The 14,243-nt window shown below is 36.4% G+C and overlaps 1 protein-coding gene across 1 annotated transcript; it reads left to right on the top strand.

Moving 5' to 3' along the window:
* The first annotated feature begins 658 nt into the window (after nt 1-658).
* LOC135157253 (uncharacterized) lies at nt 659-12,615 on the top strand. Its single transcript, XM_064112227.1, has 7 exons — nt 659-890; nt 2,774-3,130; nt 3,713-4,090; nt 5,996-6,136; nt 7,350-7,475; nt 8,464-8,551; nt 10,185-12,615. Exons 1-7 carry the CDS (start codon nt 743-745, stop codon nt 10,435-10,437), a joined length of 1,491 nt encoding a protein of 496 aa, XP_063968297.1. The 5' UTR covers nt 659-742; the 3' UTR covers nt 10,438-12,615.
* The last annotated feature ends 1,628 nt before the right edge of the window (nt 12,616-14,243 follow it).

Here is a 14,243-nt window from a genome sequence, read left to right on the forward strand (position 1 = left end):
TCGTGAACTTCTCTTGAAATGCGTGCCACTCGTGCCATGACACGATTGGCCCGATGAGGTTGCGCACACTACGAATAGTTAACGCCGAAATTTGTCGTGCCAGGGTTTTATAAATTTTAAATTTGGGCACGACGTACGCTTCAAGCATTATTCCGCACTGGGTAAAAACAAGACACGTATTTTTATGTTAGGCATGCACAATTCAAAAGAAATTGCGAGACCGTAACCCACTAAAAGTAAAATTGCAAAACCCTATTCTGATAGGGAAAACCATCGTAACTGCCGATGTTTGGTTTAATCGTCCCTTAAGATGCCAAAGTAAAGTTTTAAATGCTTGAATATTCTCTTTTCATAAAGAAATTTGATGGAATTATAATACAAATACTTGTTAATGTTTCCTCTGTTCTGGGCAAACAGATGCCGGAGTGGATAAGGCTTTGACTTTCTAGCTTTGCGTTCGTATGGGGTGAGGCTTTGGGGTGGGTGCATGTGTGAAACTATTGGAGTCAGCACACAACGTCTAATTCTAAAAAAAAAAAGCAGTCGAGCATGACGATGACGTCTATGTGCGCCTGCCAAAATTTCATTTTCTATGGTGCAAAATGAATACACATACATTTAGAATGATTTTGTACATTAATTTGGTATGAAAGCGGGCACAATAGCCAAGTCGAATAACTCGTACACATATTAACCTCAGCGTGCAACAAACGGTCTAATAAATAATACATCAAACTATTACATGAAAAGGATTTTTGAACCTCCATTATTTAGTAAAAGGTGCTATTCGGGGGAGTATTATAAGAAGTGGCATTTCATCATGAATTCGTATATCGTTTATATTATTCTGACATGTATCAGCGTACGACCGAACTTTGCTTTGGCTCAAGGTAAGTGCCGATGTGGTGTTATCTGGTTCTTCCTATTCTTGGTGTTTGTTTCATAATTATTTACTCTCTTGCATAATAATAATTGACAGTTTTATTTGACTCGAATTCTTAATAATTATCAGGTAAAAACAATTTTGTAAAGATAACTCATTTTTGGAAATTCATCACAATCAGCCTGTCATTATGTCTGTCTTTTAAAAATGCAAAAACAAAACGAATTAACAAAGAAATCTCCCTCAAAATGTTACACGCCATTTAGAAATGCAATTACCATACGTCTTAGCTGTAATTCACTTCAAATCATGTAAATTGCCTAAAACTGGATTTAAAAAGATGGGTGATCAAGATAATACAAAATCCCTTGCAACGGACTTAGGTCAAGTTTGAATGTACATTTGGCATTGGAATTTATAAAAACCTGCTTCGGAAGTAAAGCTTAACTGTTAATTCTCATCATCAAAACACGCTGAACGCGAAATAAGATATTTTAAAAAGCCATGAATCAGACCTTCTGTTCACGCTAGAGTTAATTGAGTTGTTTTCACTCTAAGACGAATTCAATGACACAGAAAATGTGTTGTAAACATGACTTTCATGACAATGATTAACAGAGAAGTCTTTGTCAAAAATTGGTGAATCAAAACAGAATTTTCATCCGGGACTTTGGACAAGTGACACATCAGTCATTTTCTGTCATCTCCGAAGCTAAGGACGTAACTACAGTTTCACTTCACCAATTTTCGACAAACGACAAAGACCTTCCAGTTCTGTCATTTGACGGTCATTTTCAATACATTTTCTGTGTTCTTGAAAATGCTGTACGTCACGGAGCGAAAATTTCCTATTATCTTCACTATGTTCATCTTCACAAATGTCACCATTACTTTCACCCATGAAGGGCTGAAGATATAGCTTTTCCTGTGCTCGAATTCAATAGTCAAAATTCAAGATCCGTAAACGCAGTTTATGTTTCATTTTTTGGGTTTCCCATGTGCCCCCCTCCCCCCATTTTGTTGTATCGCAATATTTTTTTGTTTTCCATAATTTTAGCGTACACTTGGACATTGGCTTATAAGAAAAGAATTTAAACCTCTATGACCACGGTATTATAGAAAATCAAGAGATTTCGGAGATTAAATTCAGCCACAAGTAAAACCATTTTCTGAAGAGTTCATATTCTGAATCCCGACTTTGTTATTTTGTTCCGATACTCAAGTTCTCCTTTGCGATGGGGGGGGGGGGGGGTATGCAAGGGATGAATTAACTGGTGGGCATGCATGTCTTCCAGAAAAAAAGGAAACCCAGTAGTATAAATGCTTTACGATAAACTCACTGACAATAATCCCGGATAATAATACGGTATTTGATAAGTCACACATGATTTTAAAGCGTGTCATCATTTAATGCAAATTATCTTTACATTGATTGTCTTCTGTACGCGTTACGCGTTGACGATTTTGTTCATGGCTGATCGCCAATGATTCACGAGCCAGCCTAGATGTCTTCGTTTAATAAAATCTTTTAAACTCGAGCAATATTTTAAAGAAAAAGAACATTGTTGCTCCCAATCTTACTTTCTTTGATTTACATTATATTAAAGAACAGTCATGGAACTTTTTGAGACATGTACGATTTCCTTTTGAATTTCAGATACTGTCCTCCAAATGATTTTTGATATCCTTTCTTTAAAGCGTTTTACTCACCCATTGATTATCATTATATGGTAAAAAGGAAGTATATGATCTAGTGTAATGATACCTACGTGATTGTAGATAGGCGTGATTCTGAGGATAGTGGGGCCAAAACTATCTGACTGTATGCCATTTTTTTTCAAATCCACTTTTATTCTTCTTTCTTATTTGAATTGGTCTTTATTTGTTCAGATTACACCTATCTCGGATGTTTCTATGACAACAACAGAAGAGAAGCTTTGCCGGATCTGATTTACTGTGAAAGAGATATATACCCTTACGATACATGTCAGAATACCTGTGGACCACAAGCTCAGTACTGTCAATCTCAAGAGATGACAATTGAACTATGCATATATATTTGTGCTGATCAGAACATGAGATACTTTGGAATTCAAGCGGGTTCTCAGTGCCTTTGTGGAGGATTTTTTGCGCCTTATAACTTCTTGGGCCAACCAGATGGCAATGATACATGTAACAGAAATTGTTCAGGAAATTCAAGTCAATTGTGTGGAGCAGATTTTCAAGCTAGCGTCTATCAAATAAATGGTAAGACCATGATGTTTACATATGCAACTTAATAGTGAAAGGGAGCGGATTAAAGATTAAAATTAATGGAGATACCATGTTACATTTAATAACGTAGGTTTTTTAACACTAGCCATATTAATCATAATAATTATTATGAACGAACTTCAATAGCGATACATTTGAAAGACAGTGCGTTATTCACACTTTTTTCATTCTATTTCAATTTAATGATAACATGTCTATGAATTTTGTATGCCCACAATGATTGATAAAACATACACTGTGATTGCATTTTTTGGTGAATTTTAATAACAATGACATGGAGAGGCCATTAAATCAATCGTTTTCTTGAATATTTTTACAACAGGGCTGGGCGTTGGGAACAAAGTGAAATAGACTTTTAGTATTTCTTCATGTCGATTGTGGATAAATATAGGAAAAGTGATTGCTGGACCTTTTTAGCAGATGGGGTTATTATTTTCAATCTCTACATTCATGCCATTGTGGTGGCATTATCATCGGTGAGAGCCTTTTCTGAGGAAGAAAAAAATGTGGCTCTCACAGCAATTTGATCTTATTTGCATTCATTTTGGTCAACAGAATCACCATCAGACTGTTTTAATCCAGGATACGTTCTAAACGGCGACCAATCACAGCAGGATAGTTCTTTATACAACGCGAGTGACGTCATCGATTTCGCTCCTGTCTGTCCACCACCGAGTATCAAAGATGGCGCCGCATCAATCACGTGTACTCCATCCGGGAACTGGACAAACACTCCTCCTACCTGTACGATCAGGTGTGCCACGCCCACTGCACCTATGTATGCTAGTTTCAGCCCATGGCAGACACTGAATAACAACTACGCGGTCGATGATGAAGTGTTCTTTGATTGTGATATGGATCCTTCGAGGACGAATCAAACATTGACCTGTGGTTACTATGGTGACTGGGAGACACTGGCCTCAGATTGTCCAGGTAAGTTTTTATTACACATTACAACCTGACCTGAATCCAAAAGGCCCGGGTTTTCAAATTGCTTGCTCTTTTCTTTGAATAAGAATATTCTTTAACAGAATAAACCAATCTGGATAAATCAACCAAATGTCTGAGCTTCAATGATCAATCGATCTCTCTCTCTCTCTAAAAAAACAAAGAAAGAAAATGGTGACATCACAATCTTTTTCGTCGGTTCTGGTGTCTTGTCTTGGCGAACCATGATGAAAAACATCATCGACCCAAACCCGATAGGAATCGCTCCATGGGACCAAAATATTGAGGCATATTCATGCGTACTTAGCCCCATTGAAGTCATTGTAAAATAGCCTTATTCCAAACATGCGTGAATTAGGCTTACTTAATTTGATATCCCTTAGACCTACTGGGTTATAATAACTTCGACTTATTTATATTAAAGGGATGCTCCGGGTTGAACACATTTATATATAAATAAAATAAATAAAATTCACTAAGAAAAATGCTGAAAATTTCATCAAAATCGGATAACAAATTACGAAGTTATTGAATCTTAATGATTTGCATTATTCCGATACAGTTCTAGGCATGTTCCATGAATATTCATTAGGTGGGCTCATGATGTCACGTCCCCACTTTCCTTTTTCTTATGTTATTACATGAAATAATTATTGTTAAATTTTTTTCATAAACTTGTATTATGGTGTGTCTCAATTTTTGTGAAATACGCTGCATGAAGAAATAACTAATGCACTTAATCACTTGTCAATCAAATTATTTTATTTCTTGGTAAAGAAATTTTGAATAAACCTAATGTTATATAATAAAATACAAAAGAACAAATGGGGATATGACATCATAAGCCCACCTAATGAATATTCATAAAGACATTTCTATAACTGTTTCACCAGAATAATGCATTATCTTACAAATTTAATAATTTCGTTACTTATTATCCGATTTTGATCTAGTTTTCAGTATTTTGTTTTGTGAATTGATATATGAATATCTTAGGCCCGGAGCACACCTTTAAGTATATACTAAACCTTAAAACCGCACTATTCGAACGATTGCTATTACGTCATTATATTCGAATAGCTTTTAAATTCACTTCTTTTCAAATAAGTATGATAGCAGAGGCCGACAAGGATATTTGTACGATGATTTAGAACATAACACAATAAGATATGGTCTCAATAAGATATGGTCTCAATACTAGCATCAATATTATTCTACTACGTTTTATTCCGAAATCGGGTCGCAGATCAATAGGTGTGCGGTGGCCTATACACATTCGTGACATTTATTTTGATGATTATACCACCAAACACATTGAAAGAAAGTCTGACAAATCATAAGTATGGTCCTTGTTATGTTTGAATTGTAACACTTCTATGTTACATTGGGCAACTCATCTTTAACAATAAATCTGCCTTTAAAGTATATCAATGTTGTTAACTACTGCATAATCAACAAAACCGTAACTCTTAAGCCTACATAATGAATAATCGCCATTATACCTAACACGCAACAACAATCACATTTTGATTGATAAAGTTACATTTCATATTTGTCTATTTGCGCTGATCATTTTTGTTGTTGTTTTCTTGCAAAGTTAGTGTTGAATGTCAATGAAGGGAGTAGCCGTGATAAGTCGTGATTTGTCATTTGCTATGTTTATTTTGATTTGTTTCGTTTAATACATTGTACTTTTTAGAGAGCTGAATGAATTTGAAACTTTCTTGACTATGGCTATGATAAGATATTACTGTGGCATATTTTTTCGTCATTTTTCTGTCCTATTGTCAATACTATTATCATTGTCATTCTTCTGATTTTGATTATCATTACCATTATATATCAATGACGCTGGTTTGGTAACCATATTTTCTTTGGCGGTTTATTCAGAAACCCCGCCACCGACCACTGCAGCAACACCAAATTCAGCGTCTACAACTGCAATAACAATATCAACGCCTACAACTGCAACAACAACAACCTCAACGCCTAAAATGCCAACAACCGGAGCAACCGCCACTTCTCAGGGAGGTAAATAAAATGAACTTGGCGATGTTTTTTCATAGATGCTAGTTTAACTCATTCTTGTTTCAATTATCAAATATTCAAAATTAAAATTTGTGAGTTTTTTTTAAATATTTCATTCACTTTCTTAAAATGATTTGGTGAAATCCGTCGAAACATTTCCAGTATAATGCTCTAACTTACCGTTCTTGAAATTTTGAATTTTGTTTTCATTTCGTTTTATTTCATTCTATTTCATCCTATTTTCTTTCACTTTTTTATTTCATTTTTTCAAAATTTAATTCATTAAAAAACATTATTTTATTTTATTCTATTTCATTTGATTTCATTTGATCTTGTCCTATTTCCTTCTATTCAATTTCATCTTATTTTATTTCATTTAAAAGACAAGTCCACCCCAACAAAAAGTTGATTTGAATAAAAAAGAAAAAAAATAACAAGCATAACACTAAAAATTTCATCAAAATCGGATGTAAAATAAGAAAGTTATGACATGTTAAAATTTTGCTTAATTTCACAAAACAGTTAAATGTACATCCTGGTCAGTATAAATGAAGGAACTGATGACGTCATCCACTCACTATTTATTTTGTATTTTATTATATGATATATGAAATATTCTAATTTTCTCTTCATTGTCAAGTGAAAAAACAATTAATTTCTCCCTAAACATGTGGAATTAGCATTGCTTAGTACTATATGGTCAGTCAAGTTGGTCCTTATTGTCAAATTTGTAAAAGTTGAAATATTGTATAATTCAAAAAAAAAAAATGGTGAGTTATGGACATCATCCACTGTCTCATTTGCATGTCAATCAGTAGTGCATATCACTGTTTTGTGAAAAATAAGCGAAACTTTAAAATGTCATAACTTTCTTATTTTACATCCGATTTTGATGAAATTTTCAGCATTATGCTAGTTTGATTTTTCTCTATTTATTCAAATTAACATTTTCTGGGGCGGACTTGACCTTCAATTTAATCGTATTTTATTGCATTAATTTCTTTTCAGGGAAGGGAGAAGGAGGGGGGGGGGGCGTGTCGTTCTTTTCTTTAGGGTGGGGTCTCGGGGGTATCTTCCCGCGAATTTCGAATTTTATAAGCAGCTTTATGATGATGGGAGGTTTTCTCGCCCCTCCCCTATTAAGGGAGTATAAATCTTTAGGAATTGCTGCATTTGGACTATTCACTGATTACCGACTTGACACCTTATTTTACAGCATATCAACCGACTTCGATGTCGCCCTTCTCATTGAATCCGCCATCACAAACGAGCAGAGATGATATCACGTCGGAACCGACGATCATGATGACATCATCAGATGGGGGACGAGGTTCATCCTTGGGTATGAAAATCGTATATTCCGGTCAAAATATGTTAAACATAGTTTATAAGCCATGAAAGCCTTTCGCTTTACGGTTTATGTTACGTTAGAAACTCGTGCAGCAAATTTTCCGGAGTTAACTCGGGGCTTGTATGGGCAAATTTCGCGTTATTGCTTCGTGATTCGTATAATATTTTTGCTTAAAATGGGGCTTTCGCCCAGCAGGGCAGAACTAATCCTAAAACACATCAACTGCATTTGAAGCATAGGCGGCGGAAGCGGGGGGGGGGGGGGGGGGGGGGGACGGGGTGGACATGTCCCCCCTAAATTTTGTGGTGATAGCCCTTTCTTTTTTTGCTTGTCAATTTTATTTCCTGCGTCCCTCCTAAAATTTTGGGTTGATATCCTCTTTTTTTTTTGCTTGTCAAAAGATTTTGGTGGTCCCCCTAAAATGTTTGGCTTCCGCCGCCAATGATTTGAAGTGCAAGTTAAATAACAATCTAATGTCAAGGGTCGGTTAATCGAAACAGCATCTTTGTCTGATGCTTCAGAGCCGACGGAAAATTGCAAATATTTATATCGTTTGTCCAGACTCTTGGACGAAACTGCCGTTTCGATTCGCCGACCATCGTCCTAGATTTTCATTGATATACTGCGTTGCTGGATTCATTCTGTGTAGCTGTGAGGAAACTCTCAAAGGTTATTTTAAAAATCTTGTTTAGGTCGGTATGTACAAAATTGAGCTTTTTGGTAAAAATTAGTCCTCAAAATTTATGTAGTTCAAGGAAGTTATCGTATTTTTATTCATGAAGACAATACTAAAATTTTTTCTCGATTTTTTGATGGGAAGTAAAAGAGTGAGAGAGGAAATTCCTCCCAATCTATGTGACGATGTTGACTACCTACCTGGCTGTCTAAGTGGTCGTGCCCTCACTATGGCGTGACCCACAGTACGCCATGCAATAATAATTTCCATTGCATTAAATTAATCTCATCTTTTACATTTCAGACACGACCCCATGGATTATTGCTGTAGTTGTCCTATCATGCGCTCTCCTGGTCTTTGCCATCCTTTTTATCTTCACATACCGACTAGTGTAGGTCAACTTTTGTTTATCATATTGCACGTGGCTGATTCTTTAACGGCTCTTGCTTATCATTCAATAACTTTTATGAGAGATTGATACTGATCTGTCAAGTAGTGTTTCTATTTTATACGGACACCCCGATTTCTGACACCCCTTTCCCCATTCACGTTTGCACACGTAGTGAATACTCATTAGTGTCTCATGTATTTTTCTGCGATTGGCTTTTAGATAACAATGATCGTTTAATTGTTAGCTACACAGTATAGACATTATTGAGTAATTAATGATATCTGAGGTGTGGTTTTCGATCCTGGGATATTTAAACATTATAATCTGACGAATGTTCGTTCTCATAACCAAGTTTGGGGGAGTAACAGGGTCGAACTTTTTCGTTTCCAATTCATCGTGGCTCGTTTGCTATATGGGCATATCTGGACTTTTATCTTTAGTAAGCCTAAGGCCTATGTGAGGGTACCGATAATTTGAGGGTCATGGCAACGCAAATGACCACAATTTTGTAATTATTTAGTCCATGCGCATGCGTACTCTTTTCCCAGAGACACAAACATGAATATTCATATTGGAGTCCGGAACTACGGTGGGAAAAATAATTGGTCATTTTTTTTTACCTGATTGCTAAGAAAGCATGATTGCTTGTAAGCAAGCAACCAGAGGACCGACGGCTTAAGGTCCTCTCCGAGGGACATGGTCCCGGGGGGCCACTTCCATTGACGAGTGGATACCATGCGCGACCATGGGGTCTCGAAAAGCACCCTAAACACGTAATTTCCATATTCTGAAAATGCACCCCTTAACAAGTATTGGCGTGTGAAACCCTACCCTTAACAAGTATTGGAAACAAAACGATACTCTTGGCAAATATTTCCTGAAATGAACCCCTAAACAAGTACAGGAATGTCTTATTGTTATGTCACGGGTCCTTCGGTCGTCGGGTTTACCTTTTATATACACATAATTTGGTTTAGTACGACCCCACCTTCTACACCTCGCGCAAATCGGACTCTAAACACGTAGTGTTGGGGCAAAAAGGACATCCTTTATAAAACATTTTAATTTTGTTTTATCATCCCCGCAAATTTGACCCTAAACACGTAATTTTCGCGAAATAGATACCCTTTTTTAATTATTTTTGTGTTTTTGTCACCCTTATCACGTTACGTACGTAACGTGCCCCATCTTGAAAAAGACATCCTTTTTACGTGTGTGTTTGGTCGCGCATGGTATCCACCTGTCAATGTAACAGCCCCCCCCCCCCTGGGGACCTGGTACTGAGGATTGATGCCTTACCAAAGGGTACTAGTGCACCAAGTGGGAATCGAACCCGGGTCACCGGAATACGAATCCCTCGCTCTACCGAGCTATCGCGCACCGGGCAGGGTTGGCAGATCCCGAGGGCTAGACCCTGGTACAGTATACCATTCTTGCCCTCGCACGAAGAAGTGTTGATGGCGTATGGCTATTCAATAGCAATATAAGCCAATCACATAAAGTGGTAGTAGTACTCAGCTTGTACATCTGCTTCTACTATTACTGCTACTATTGCTATTACTAAATGCTACAACTATACAATCAGTATCATAGAACTCCTGTTATTTTCTCAAAAATATTATCTTTTTTTCAGGAAGCGTAGTACAAATCCCTCATCAGATATGAGGGTAAGACATCGCCAGTCCCCCGGATTCAATTCTGAAAGTCTAGAAATGGCAAAACCAGTACCATACGACACTGCCATTATCAAGACAGGATCTGCACACCAAGTTAATGAAAGTAGCGGCAATGAATACACAAGTGATGCCGGTGATATGAAAGAACACGCTTACGAAGCTCTGGAGGGTCGTCCTGCCAATTTTGTTGACAAAGATTTTACTTGTTGAACGGAAATAAAATCTAAATCTAAAATATACTTACGAGATCAATAGTCTGTAAGGTGGACTGAACACGAGATCAAGAATTTGTAGCGTGGACCGTCATTCACGAAATATTAAAAGCTTTATAAATAGTGATGAAAATAAACAGCTTCATAGAAAAATAATGAAGATCATCAAAGATAGATCAGGAGTTGAGATGGTTGTGGGAGAGGCAATTGAGTCATTTGTGATAGGATATATGTTTTTCAGCCCATTTATGGTTGCTTCAACAATTCAAAATGATTGTCCAGTTGGTTATATTTGTTTGGTAACGTATAAGTTTCTTAAAAACTCTTCACGCACTTTAATTTTGTATGAAATAAAAAATGTTGTTGGTTTATATTTATGGGAAAATGAGAACTTTTGATCGGGACAGAAGTGTAATCAAAATAAATATTGCTTCACAACTCTTTTAAAGTACATATACGCTCCAACGATTTGAACAAAAAAAAAATGTTTGCCTCACTGGCATGAGCACGTATGTATTTTTTTGTTTTTTAATGACATGATTATGCACTTGCTGCCAATTTTTTTGACAAAGATTTTACTTACGAGATCAATAATCTGTAGGGTGGAAGGAACAGTATGGCGGCGTGCAGATTGATTCACGGAATCTTAAAATCTTTGTAAATAATGATAAAGATAAACAGCTTAATATAAAAAATGATGAAGATCTTTAATAATAGATCAGGAGTTGTGATTGTTGCGGGAGAGGCAATTGAGTCATTTGTGATAGGATAAATGTTTTTCAGCCCATTTATGGTTGCTGACAATTAATTAAAATGATTGTCAAGTTGGCTATATATTCATTGTTTGGTAACGTATTAATTTCTTGAAAACTCTTCACGTACTTTGATTTTGTATGAATTGAAACATTTTGTTGGTTTATATTTATGGGAAAATGAGAACTTTTGATAGGGACAGAAGTGTAATCAGAATAAAATATTGCTTCATGACTCTTTTCTCAGCAATTGATGCAATTATGAAAGAACCACTCTGATTGGTGCCTGGTAAGTATTTTTAACAAAGTGCGCATGCGTAAATGATCCGCCGATGGCCGATGGCGGTCGCAAAAAATAACATTGGAAGCTGTGGCAGTGTAGCACTGCAGCCTAACAAGTTCCCTTGAATGATGAGATCAATAGGATTGAGAATGTTAACGTATTTGTACAAGATGACCTATACCGTAAACTTTGAAATCCCCAAACACCAAGAGAGAGAAAGAAAGAGAAAGATGGGGGGGGGGGGGGGGAGAAACCGAATTACCTCATCCGTTGCAGGTAATTTTCGTTTTCATTTGAAAGGGCTATCGACATTTCGTCACTTAGTTATGAATATTATACAATTTAGAATGATTTTAAAGTACATATACGCTCGACGATTTGAAAAAAAAATTAATAAACAATTCTTGCCTCACTGGCATGATCACGTATGTATTTTTTTTTAATGACATGATTATGCCCTTGCTACCAATATTAATATCATTATGTTGTGCTTTCCTGTAAATTCGATGTTGGCCTAAAGATCTGTACTTCGGCCTCCTGGCCGCAATAATTTATATTCTAAGTATGGTTGAATATTTTTTTTGGTAAGATTCAAAGTTTGAAAAAGTTACTAATCACTCAATTTTTTTAGGGAGGTATACCTGTTTTCAGGTCCATTTAACATCTGATCTCTTTTGTATAATAACAATTACAATTTAAAGCGCTTAGAAATATCAAAGGGGAAGTTCACTCTAACAAACAATTTATTGTAAAAATACCAGTCGAAGATTTGAGAAAAAATCCATCAAAGAATCAACAGTTATCAGAATTTTAATTTTAACGTCATATGCAAGCAGCTTTCCTACCTATCGTATGGTTAAAAAATCAATGAAATGTAATTTTCTCAGAACATTGAAAATGGTTTTCAGTGTACATTCAGCGTATCAATAGTCAAATCATTTCACATCCGTTTCTAAAACAAAACAAAACATATTCACCTTTAGCATAGCCTATTGTCTGCTGCTTTGTTGGGAAGACGAAATATATTTTTTTTCCAACGAACGTCCAGTAGTTTGAAATCAAGCATATTTTCATGCAATTTTTTCGACATTGTGTAATTCATATTTTACGCGTAAAGGATATTCAAGTAATGAACTTTTCCGAATAGAAAATAAAAAAAAACAGCAAAAGCTAGAAAAAAAAACACTCAGAGTGGTACTACCATCAGTTCGTCCATTGACCACATCACTGGCGTAAATCCGGGGGGGGGGGGGGTGGGGGGATATATCCCCCCACTTTTCGAGGAGGGGGGGATGGCCTGTACAAACATCCCCCCCCCATATTTTTACGAAAGAAATGAAAAAAAGAGATCACAAGAGATAATTGTTTTATTGGTGAAAACTCTTCCTAAAATACCGCTTAACAAATATTATTGAATCATAAAATGCAAATAAAGAGCCAGTTCACCATTTCCAAACGAAATACTTATGTCCTTATTATAACATTAAAGAGAAACTCCCGTTTCTTCCAATTCATCAATGTTGGGGTCTTTGGGAAGGGAATAAGAAGGAATGTCAAAAAAGAATTGAATGTAATCTCTAATAAAACCATTAAACCATCGTGGGGTAAAAAAGATAATAATATTGGAGGGGTATTTGCCATATGGACATACAGTGGCGTAATTACGGTGGGCATGGGGGGGCACATCCCCCCCCCCCATCGGTTGACCAAAAAAAAATACGGGGAGAGGGGGAAAAAGGAGAAAAGAGGGAGAAAGGAAGAGAAACGTAGTGGGAAAAAAGAAAATATTATTCATTATAATGTTATATTATATTATAATTATGTTATGTTACATTACATAAGAAACATTTTTATCATAACTTTATGAAACATAATTTTCCCAGGGCCTACGTCTTCATTGTTCCTGGTGCTCGCATTGTCTGCTTAACGAGATATATAATCATGTTGTACTAAAACATCCCGTTTTCAATTCAATATACACCAAATATATTTCCTAGCACTTGAGTTATCATTGTTTTATGTAGTGACATATGCTTCTTTTTCATGACTCAAAAAGTGATTGCCCCATGTTAAGGTCTTCGTATATATGAAAATTTCCTGTCCGTGATTACGTTCGCATTAGTGGATTGGTGAGATATGTCTGCTCTTAATGAATTCCTAAAATCAGTCCTTAAAATGTCCCTTCTTCTGATCTGAATATCAAAGATTTTCAGCTCGCGCTTCGCGCTCGCATCATTTGGTTAATGAAATACATATGGTCCTAGTTAATTCCTACAAAGAAACCTTAGAATACCCCTATTCAGGTCTGAATTATCTAAATTTTCAGCTCGCGCTTCGCGCTCGCATCATTTGGTTAATGAAATACGTATGGTCCTAGTTAATTCCTACAAAGAAACCTTAGAATACCCCACTTCAGGACTGAATTATCTAAATTTTCAGCTCGCGCTTCGCGCTCGCATTGTTTAGCGAGACAGGTACCTATCATGATTACACAAATTTGATTATAATGTCCCTTTTTAGGTGTGAATATAGACAAATTCAGCTCGCGCTTCGTGCTCGCATTATTTGATCAGTGAGATACATATCCGTTTAATGACATTGTCCTTAAAATGTCTCTATTAGGTCAGTATAACTGGCAACTGAGCGCTCTTCGCGCGCTCACTAGCGCACTCACTCAGTGATTTAAATTTTGCTGGTGCCCCCCCCCCCCAATGCCGTGACCCACGGTACGCTACTGTGGACATATCAATGACAATTCCTTGCATATCT

This window comes from Lytechinus pictus, chromosome 17 (assembly GCF_037042905.1).
Source record: "Lytechinus pictus isolate F3 Inbred chromosome 17, Lp3.0, whole genome shotgun sequence".
Classification (NCBI taxonomy): Eukaryota; Metazoa; Echinodermata; class Echinoidea; order Temnopleuroida; family Toxopneustidae; genus Lytechinus; species Lytechinus pictus.